The sequence below is a fragment of the Engraulis encrasicolus genome, chromosome 19 (genome assembly GCF_034702125.1).
Source record: "Engraulis encrasicolus isolate BLACKSEA-1 chromosome 19, IST_EnEncr_1.0, whole genome shotgun sequence".
Lineage (NCBI taxonomy): Eukaryota > Metazoa > Chordata > Actinopteri > Clupeiformes > Engraulidae > Engraulis > Engraulis encrasicolus.
In genome coordinates, this window is record NC_085875.1 from 3644175 (window position 1) to 3655015 (window position 10841).

The 10841-nt window shown below is 42.9% G+C and overlaps 2 protein-coding genes across 2 annotated transcripts in view; one reads left to right on the forward strand and one right to left on the reverse strand.

Annotated features, from left to right (window-relative positions):
- Positions 1-2821: 2821 nt before the first annotated feature.
- On the reverse strand, positions 2822-4705 carry LOC134469948 (putative transmembrane protein INAFM2). The gene has a single exon (XM_063223970.1). The coding sequence runs from the start codon at positions 4301-4303 to the stop codon at positions 3608-3610; it is 696 nt and encodes a 231-aa protein (XP_063080040.1). The 5' UTR covers positions 4304-4705; the 3' UTR covers positions 2822-3607.
- Positions 4706-8677: 3972 nt separating this feature from the next.
- The window catches only part of plcb2 (phospholipase C, beta 2), a 33820-nt gene continuing 31656 nt past the window's right edge, over positions 8678-10841 (forward strand). The window contains 2 exon segments of the mRNA XM_063184022.1: positions 8678-8778; positions 9345-9422. Of these exon segments, the coding sequence (XP_063040092.1) occupies positions 8695-8778; positions 9345-9422 (162 nt within the window). The 5' untranslated portion in view covers positions 8678-8694.

The window sequence follows — 10841 nt, forward strand, 5'->3', positions numbered from 1 at the left end:
AGTAAGGTTATAACATAGGTGCTGCATTAAGGGGTTAATTCTGTGTTTGCGTTGTTATGTCTTGCATGGGTCAATGAGAAATGTAATTGAAATAATTCATTTTTTTTTGCCTCTATAGCAAGATACTGACAACAAAGCTGATTTTGACTTTTGAATAAGTATTAAACTACCCTGCCTGGAGAATATTTCAGTCACTACAGCAGAACAATGCACCAGGCCCATATATGGCCATGTAGGTTTATGTTAACAATGCTGGCTCAATGCAGGGCCACGAAAGTAAGAATCAGATTAATCCCATTGACCTCTGTGTTCCATTTTTACACAAAGATGGCAGCTCATGGAGCCTTTGACACACAGATCGCCATTGACACAGTTCCAAAATAGTTCCAGGATATAAGCGTTGAACACAGAAAGTGCAGTAAGGGTGAATTCATTTAAATGGATTTTCACGTCATCGTTGCTTGTTATGTAATGGTTCTGTATTAGTCATTAGCAAAAAGAAAGCGGGTGCCTAGAAGTATTTGAATCTACGCGAATCATGTCACCAATCGACTTCCTGTACCCTGGTTATCACAACTGTTAATTCCAGGGCTCTGAATCCAGCTATTGACACTAACATGCCCCACCAGTTAGGCCTCCGTCACAAGTCACTGTCTATCTTTAATTTAAAACTCTGCTGTGCTGCTCATTTCAGACATTGTTGCCACTCCAACTTCACAGGCTAAGAGCATTTCTCAAGAGCTTATACGTGGGTTCTCTAATTTTGTTTCCCCCTGGCTGCGCGGCCCTAGCTGCGCACAACTCAACCTCTGATTGTTGGAAACCGCTGTCGGTCAAAAAATTAGCTCACGTGGTTGGCTGCCAGTGTCTTGCCCCTCCTCACAACACTGTGTTTATAAACAAAAAAAACCATGTATCCCCTGTGAAATGAGGCGTTTGCATCATCAAGCCTCTCCCCTTCAGATTGTTTATTTCCGTTGTGAAACCACCGGCCCCAGCTGAGCTGAGGGGAGCCCTGTAGCACTTTATACCGTAGCCCTGAGAGAGAGGTTTTACATTTCTTATAAAGTGGAGGAGACGCGCTCACTCTGTCGCCTAACACTTAATACAGCTCTTAACTGAGTGCTGAATCCCACACACAACACAGATGAGGAAATGAAGAGTTCAGATGCAAAACCCCCTAACTCCATTTCTTAAGACCTGCACTTCTATATTTTTAGAGAACCCCGTTGTTGGTTTGGTTTACATTCATGTACTTCATAATACATATAAATAGTTATATTACATGAATAAAATAAAAAAATATGCAATTTTGATAGCTTTCTGTTAAATAAAAATGAATTAAGATTATTTTCTGAAATGGCACTTAGGGGGTTTTGCATCTGAACTCTTCAAATGAAGCGAAGGACAGCACTCTTCAGATTTGTCTTTTGTTTATTCGCCCACTGGGTTTATTCGCTTCATTTACTCATCTAGGCTTTACGTTTAGCCAAGATGTTTGCCAGAGTTTGCCACTAGGTTCATCCAGCTAACACAAACAGCCTTGAAGAAATGAAATTTGCAGGCCATATTTGATAGGGCAAGCAGGAATAGTGTGTGTAAAAAAAAACATGTAGGACCCTTCACTGCACTGCACCCTCCCCCCTTTGTTTTTACTTCAGAGCGTTCAATCAATAAGCATCGTTCACATGCAGGGCAGAGATTGGCTCGTTCACTGGAAGTGACTCAGAGGCCTACCATTTGGGAAAAGAGATATAAAAAACCCTTCCATAGCTACTGTAGTATACGAGAAAGAAACGGGCCACTTTAGCAGTATAATGTCATATGAGTAATGCCGTGCATGGAATGTGTATGTGTGCCTACAGTTTGAGGAAAATGAGGAATAGATCACAATACGTAGTGCCATAAATAAATAGATAATAAATAAATAATAAATAAATTGTTTTATAAGTTAGTAGTTCCCAAACTGGGGTCAGGTCCCCTCGGGGGGTCGCAGAGGTAGCCTACTGCAGTGGAGGTTGCAGAGAGAAGGGAATATGTGCGTAAAAAACAATTACGTAAATCTGATGATGGCAACATTCAGCAGCATTAGTGTACAAAAATGTGTTTTGTGTTTAGAAAATAATGTGGGAGGGGGGGTCGCGAAAATAGGCCTATTCGTAGAGCCAAAGTGAGATCCCAGCAGAAAAGTTTGGGAACCACTGTTGTAAATTGTATATCACTGAAGTTATTTTATATGCACAGTGTTGTTAGAATCCATACAAGCTGCTATTCCACAACGGGAGCATGTCCTGTTGCTTACTACTTTCTGGCTTTCACTACATCTTCACACACACCGCAGTAAAAGCAGAATTTGACAAAATCACAACTATGTGTATGCATAACCTTCATGTATGGTCAAACATGGTTACAGTTAAATTAGAAGACACAGTTTTGTATTTGCTGACATAAAGTAAAAGACAACGTTCAGTGGCCAACATAGCCTACTTTTGGTCACCTTTTCTATTCATTTGTGTGGTAAAAAAAAAATCTATTTAAAGAATCATTGCAGACTTGAAATGCCTTTTCTCTAGGTCAGGTGAATAGAATCATTAGCCTGGGCCCTGCCGTGGCCAACTGGTAGGGCACTCGTCTACCATGTGCCTGAACCGGGTTCGATTCCCGGCCCGGGTCCTTTGCCAACCGCTTCCTATCTCTCTCCCCATTCGCTTCCTGTCCACTTCACACTGTCAAATAAAGTCGAAAAAGACCTAAAAAATCATTAGTCTGTTTAAATTGAAACACATTGCTCATGAATACCATTAAACCATGCTACTATTTTACAATGATCTTTATTTGCTTGGTAATATACTGAGTATAGTCATGTCCATAGTACATTATCATAATAGAAAGTAGGCCTATCTACACATTTCTAAAAGTAGGGTCGGGCCACAGGTATGCCAAGTGTTTTTGCTCTACAGTTTTGTAGGCCTACATGACTGATACATTTAGATGGTTATATTACCTGAGCTTTACTCAACATGGGCTCCTGCGTTCCAGGAATCCTGATTAATTGATTAATAAACGCATACAGTATGCCTAGGCTAATCAGACGAAGTGCAGTGAGGGGAAACGCTCAACACACCGTGGGCCTAAAGCAACTGCTTATTGAATATATAGTGTTGAGATTGAGAAATGCAAAGCTCCCTTGACTGCTGTGACCACGATTCATTAAGGTCACCAAAAAGATGTCCATGTGCGCTGAGCTTGTGCCTATAATAGGCCTCGTCCACACTCGAGAATCTCACGTAGACCGTGCAGTAAGGTAGCGACATTATTGTGGGAAAGAAAGGATAAAGAAAGAAACATAGTGGCATCATCAAGTGTCCCTTGTGGATTCCAACTGTTAAACGCAATAAGCTTTTAACTAAATGATAACGTTGTGAGAGCCTTAGCAGTGCGCTGTCAATAAGTCAAGGCTATCTACGTGCATGAAGTGTGCGCATTATCACAGCTGGGCCTCCTTGTCGTTTCACCAGAGTTTTTGACCACTGTACGTTCCGACCTGCGGTGTTTGTTTGTTTAAACAGTTTCTCATCCCTGGCGTTACATCCACCCGGGTCAGTTATTATGCACGCTGCCCTGGCTTCTGCGCGGCTGAGGAAAGTCGAGTACCGTCATCCGCTGCCTGAGCGGACTGGCGCTCTTTCCTGCTCGTCGTGACCCCACTATGCATATTATCCCTCAACCGAGTCTGTTCACTGGCGAGTGGCATCTTTGGGTCACTGAGTCGTTTGCCATCGTCCGAGGGAACAGCAGATGCTTCACCAAATGTCCCGTGATTTCCTGTTTGCGGGGGCGCGTAGCCACGGGAAGCTGAGAAGAGTCCTCCCGGTTGAGAATGCGCATCTTGGGACCCGGCGGTGTCCTCTGCCCCCCTCCGGCTTTCGACTTCCGATTGAAAAGCAATTCTCGAGGATGCATTGAGCGCATTCGACCCCGTGTCATTCAGCGCCCCATCCAGCTGTGTAGAGTTAGCGCCTGGCCCGTTAGTGTTGTTGAGGATGGATGAGATGTTGTTAGGGGTGGCGGTGGTACCAGGCGGCTTACCAACAGAAGAAGAAGATGCAGTTGGCTTCCATATCAGGCTGTAGTAAATGGCCAGTATTATAGCTGCTAAAGACACAGACAGCACATATGCAAAGACTGTGGCCAGCCTTACCCATTTTTTGTTGGTCTTCGCCGCCATTTTTGCCTTCTTATCCCCCGTGTAGGTAGCGGGTTTACCTCTTTCCATGTTGGGCATGAAGTCCCGCTCCCTCATGTTGCCCCTGTGTTTCCCTCGATGCTCCAGCCCCCCGTCCGTCTTGATCCGCTTTTGGTTATCCACAATCCAGTGAGAAACTGGCAATTGGAGCAGTGAGCAGTGGTGGATAAGCAAAGTGTCGCGGTTCTATTTCGCCGCTGAACTGCTCCCTCTCCCATCCATCTCACCCTTGAAAGCACAGTAGTGTGTCTTGGTAACCCATTACGGCATTGCGCCTCATCACAGTAGATGATGACCGTTTTTTGGCTCCGATGGTCTCCGCCGGGCATCCACAATGACAGATCCGGTGCGCAGCTGTTTTTTGGGGATTATAAAAAAGTAATGCAAGTTGACCACCACCAATCCGTAGAATCTTACGCAAAAGGTTTAGGATCGCACAATTACTTACACAGCGACGCACTATTGTCCGTCCTACTAAAAAAATGAAGCGGCTTGCTCAGCTAAAAATACAGACGAGGGGGCGGGAGAAGGCACTTAAAGGGGCGGCAATAGCTTAGCAGGGTGCACATCATCTGACTGATGAAACGAGAAATTGTGGAACACAATTTATGGGCTCTAGGCTTACATGTGCAACTGCAACACAGCAACATCATGCAAGATTGTGGGCAATTGTAGCCGAATGGTTAGGAAAGTCCAATCATTAAATTGGGCTGCAGGGTAAATTTCAATCCCAGTAAAAAAGAATGGGATATAGGCTAAGTGTATCTGAGGTCATCTGCATAACTCACCATTCGGGGCTCGAACCTAAAACTTACCAGTCAACACTCTAGGCTATAACAGGCTTGGGAAGCACAGCATGGTGCCTACCGCTGAGCTAAAGGTCCAGATTGATAGCTCAGGGTTATATAGTTTATGAGGCTTGGAGAGGGAGGTTTACTAACATTCTACCGCTGGACTCTACTAGTTGGTATTCGTTACACCCGGCCACCCCCCTAAACAGTCCCCTTTGCAGCCATGGGTAAGCGGTTAGGGCGTCAGACTTGTATCCCAAAGGTTGCTGGTTCGACTCCCGCCCCGTCAGGTTGGTGGGGGTAGTAATTAACCAGTGCTCTCCCCCATCCTCCTCCATGGCTGAGGTGTCCTGAGCATGGTACCGTCCCTCCGCACTGCATAAATGCGATTTCGTTATGTGCATTAGTGAACACTTGTGTGCTGTGGAGTGCTGTGTCACAGTGACAATGGGAGTGGGAGTTTCCCGGTTGGGCTTTCTTTCTTCACTTTCAAACCTCACTCCTATCGGGGTCACGGCACCAGTGCAATTGAGGTCATCTGCACTGGTTTGCCACTCGGGGCTCCATGCTGTGACCTACCAGGGCCGCTGACAGCCTTGGCTGGGCCCAGGACAAAAACATCGGAAAGGGCCCCCCTCTAAATAGGCCTACATTGACAATGATACAATGAGGACCCAATTTTGGGCGCCCTCTCGCCTTCTCGCGCCTCTCTCACCAACATCTTCATGCAACAGGCCATCAGGATGGTGAACTCTCCCGTCCCGCCCCTCTTTCACCTTTCTCATCTCCCCCTCCACCCACAACCTGTCAGGAAACTAGAAATGTGCACCACTATGCTGCCATTAAGACAGGAATCCACCCAAAAACGAAATCTTGGTTCAGACCATATCAATGTAATGTATGTATGCTATATATTCCAAAACTACAGATAGTATTTCATTGGCGAGTTTCATAGGCGCACCTGCTATCCAACATGGTCCAGCTGCAGATGCTCGCACACCACGTGGCGTGACGTTTGACGCAGAGCCAATAAGGAATATCAATCATAGCCTATTGATAATGGCATTAAACATTAAATAAGCAAACAGAAACTTGATGGCTCGTGTTCAGTGCTTTACTGCATTTGTTTTTAAGGGAAAGATATATTCATATAACATCAATCATTTAAAAAATTGGCAAAAATGATAGGATGGCTATGACATATTGTAGGGTGGCTCCAGCCACCCTGAAATGGGGCTCTCTTAACATCAGCCCTCTGTAAAACCTGAAAATCTAACACCTCCCAAAAAGCCCATTAGCACTTGAATCAGGACCATGGAGAGCTCCACCCACCTCACCTGTTAAAGGAGAAACAAAAAAACAACCCCCTCCCAGCATACTGTTACGTAAATACAGCACATGATGCTGTTCTTCCTTGAAAAACCCCTGGCCCCTGTGACGGAACCCGTCACAGTTCTCTGAATGACCTCTACCTGCCATCTTGGATTCTGGAAAAATACAACCAAAGAATTGTATACAATAGGAGAGAAAGATACTTCAGGCTCGTTCTTTTCCGGTATCCATGTGATGTCAGGTGAACGCCCCTTTAGGAGACCTTTGGTTAGGAGACCTTTGGAGTCTTGAGGTTGAGAATGAATGGACTTCCCTTAGCACTGTAGATGGCGATAGCGCACTTCCAGTGCAAACACATAAAAAAGAGAAAAAGAAGGAGCGGACAACACCCCCTTAGGGCACCGAATTTGAGTACACTCCTTTGCATTGGATTGGGCGGAGTTTGACATACTGTATCTTTCTCTGCTATAGGATTCTTTGATACAACATAGTGCAAAACATTACTTTGACCAGTACGGTTTGAAGTGTCTGGTGAGAAAATCTTGACAGGAAAAAAGGACATTATTAAACACAAGCAGGTAATTGGAGTGATCCTGGGTCTTCTCCTTTTTCCCTGGGTGCTCATCAGGGTAGGGGCTCTCAAAGTTGGTCCAGGTAGACAAATGCTGAGGCACTCAAGGTTTAGCCAGGCAGTGCCCTCCTAGTGATGCAACACTTTCAGCATTGCAACTAGTCAGGTCAAGAGCAATACAAGTACTTTCTGAGTTCCCGAAAATACGGGAACTCCTCCCACTTTGTCAGTAAGCAAACAACCATATATATGCCTAAGCAAACCAAGGGAGGCGGGTCAAGAATGCCTTTTGGGAAATGTTAATTGTTATGCTCTTGGTCAGACCAAGTCTCGAAGAGATTTGAATGTCGATGGTAATCAGGCTACTCAAGGTTGCAATTTTTTACTTTTTTAAATTTGTCTACAATGCCTACACGTTTTGGCCCTTGTTATGACCTTCTTCAGAGCGTATCCGTATATGAATTCGCTCAGAGTTGTCTAATAGTGACAAACTTTTGGTCGGGGTGTTCAGAATAGGGAAATTACCTTTGCCATGACCTTGATCTTGACATTATAAGGACTACTTGTACACAAAAGCATCATAATAACATCAGCAAATAAGTCAACATGCCACAATTGGTAACGTTGATTAAAAATAAAACAAAAGATAAACGTTTGAGAAATAATTACATAAACAAATAGATAAATAAATATAGATTGTTTTCATACGCAATGGTATGTTGTGCAAATCGTGGCACTATGGTGGACAAGCACTTCAGTGAATTTTCATGCCTAGGGAGGACACACTAACTCAGTTCAAGTGAGAAATTACCCCATCTCCAAATTGCCAGCAGGACGTTATGCCAGGTCCTTATCTCTCGAGACAAGGGTAATGTCAACTCATAGGCTAGGATTCATAGGCTAGCCTACGCTAACATTATGATAGATTATTATATTTTGTTAAACTATTATATTTTGTTAAACTTCAAATTAAGGAAATAATGTGGCCTACACGCGCACAAACACATGTGGCCTGCCCTAAGTTCTTCAGATTTCCATGATATTTCCATATAGAATGGCTGAGTTAGTGTGTATTTGACTATGATCTCTGGTTTGGGCACTGTGAATCAGCACAAATCAGAACAATGTACGAAATATTTTGGATTTATTTCAGCAAAAGACCACAGGATATATGTACAAATGATTTTAATGTGTCACCAATACAACATTTAAAAAAATATATACATTTCACATTGTTAAACATGACCCATATTCACATAGGACTATCTATTTCCCACTTTGAAGTTCAAACAATTATGTGCTATGATTTTGGTGCGAACTGAAGGGTGGGTTATAATTCTCTTCACAACCATGTAGTTGTTAGTTGGTTATTGGTAATTTGTTTGCATTGCTGTGTCTCCACTCAGTGTGTGCATGCAGTCAGGGGTGCTGACAGGGGGAACAAAGGGGACAGTTATTCTGGGCCCAGAGAGAGAGGGGGCCCAGCATCATTTGGTCCTCATTACATTGTAGCCTGTATGTATTGGGCTGGGGGGCCCTTTCAGACGACTTTGTCCTGGGCCCTGCCAAAGCTGTCAGTGGCCATGTGCACAGTATCCACCAGTGAAACCTTACACTCTGATTTGCAATTCATATGTTGGGTGTCTTCTCAACTGGTGATTATGGGAGTTTGATGATCCAATACACTTAGTTTAAGCCAGACATCAGGGCACAGGCCACAGGACAATACTGTGGTTCAGCTAATTATTGAAAGAATGATTAAAAAGAGATACTATCTTCAGGAGCCAGAGGTCAAGGATTACTTGGTCAAAGGGGAGAGATTCACAAAGTGGAAAGATGTAAGTTGCTTTATTTTTTGGATTGTTTTTTTCTAAGATATTGTTGTGCGTTTACGTGTACAACTTCATTTAGGAAAGCGTATAGTGAATGAATGACAGGAAATCAGGTGAGGAGAGAGAATGGGTGAAGGAGCCCATGTCACCTTAGCAGACTTAGTCGTTTTGGGTAGGATGCACACATCCAAAGTCAATTAAAACAGCAACAATTCGATCACCCTGGATCTTTGTCAGTATGCCTGACGAAGATCCAGGGTGACAGAAATGTTGCTGTTTTAATTTAATAAACGTTATTATTTGGACCTTATGTTGCAGTGTGCAGACCTACCTTCTTCAAACTTAGCACACTGAACCACAACACTCCTAATGGCTTTCATGTTCCAAATACCTGTACAACACTCCTAATGGCTTTCATGTTCCAAATACCTGAACCACAACACTCCTAATGGCTTTCATGTTCCAAATACCTGTACCACAACACTCCTAATGGCTTTCATGTTCCAATACCTGAACCACAACACCCCTAATGGCTTTCATGTTCCAAATACCTGTACAACTTACTTTTGCAGGACTCCACGCGCACAACTCCAGTCACGCTCAAAGTGGACCAGAAAGGATTTTATCTTTTTTGGACCAACCAGAGCAAGGTAAAAAAAAAAAAAAGACAATGACAAACCTGAACAATCTTTTATGACTTGTTCTTTCTGTGTGAATTGAAATCTTTTGTGTGAAATTTTTCATTTGTGTTTTATTTGTATGACTGTAAATATGAAATGAATGTGCTTGACTTCAGCCTTTCTGGAACTAACCTGGCCAGGGGTGTCAAACTCATTTCGGTTCAGGGGCCACATACAGCGACTTTGATTCTACACCAGCCGGACCACTAACATAATTGCGAAATGTCACATATTTCAGCTTCACATCGGAATCATACAGCTGGTCAATCATTTTGAGGTGGATGACAGGGGGTGTATCAGAAACATTGACTGTAAATGGCGAGCAAAAAGTGTACATTTGTTTTCAAGAAGAAATTCTATTGAAAACCTGAAATCTCAGACACCTGCAGCAATTTTATAATGAGCTAAAGATTTACTTTTTTTTTTACATAATTTGCCGCCGCATACGACCAGGCCTTATTTTTGACACCCCTGACCTAAAGTAACCCAACCATTCACTTCTTTCATACCTGTAGTTAATGCTTAAAATGCACCTACGACTATGACATCCATTTACTTTACCACTCTTCTAGAGAAGTAACTACATAGTAGTACTAGGTTTGATTGGGTGTGCAAGTTTTTGTTAGATACAGTATTAACAATTTCAGAATTCTAACTTTTACATCTACAAACACATGCTTGACACCATCTAAAGTATATTTGTTTATCTTGGTCTTTTCAGATCACACAACATGGTCCCAGTGATCCATATCCTTGGTCTGTTCATCTCTCTTGAGACCGAGATGAACAAATATACTTTAGATGGTGTCAAGCATGTGTGGTGGTAATCAAGTGAGTTGTACAAAAAAGGTGTATCCTCTCATAAGCCAAGCATGGTAGTGGGACTGACATGGTTTGGGGATGCATGAATGCTGTCAACATTGGCAATCTGAAATACACCTAAAAGAAACATACATGTCAACATGCACTGTGACTACTGAAGCAGATCATGATATTCTCCATAGGATTGCATTCAAATCTCACACCAATCTATTTAAGCCAGATGCAGACTCAAAATGTAAAAGTTCAATGCAAAGAAAGGTTGAAACGCACACTGATGACCTCCCTTGTCATCCCTTTTCATTTCGTTTCATTTCGAGACGATTCGAGCCAACATAGCCCCTTCTCTACCGGATTTTAATCTGGGGTATACTCACTTTTGTGAGTACATGTTCAAACATTAATGGCTGTATTTTGTTTTTTTCTGAGTGAACAAGAAATTTAAGCGGTTAAATATGTTGTTCATAGGTCACTAATCATTGTGTCAAAGTTACATTTCTGTAATGCTTTCCTATGAAAAGATATACTCAAACATCTGCAAAACTGTGAGGGGTGTATTCACTTTCGTGA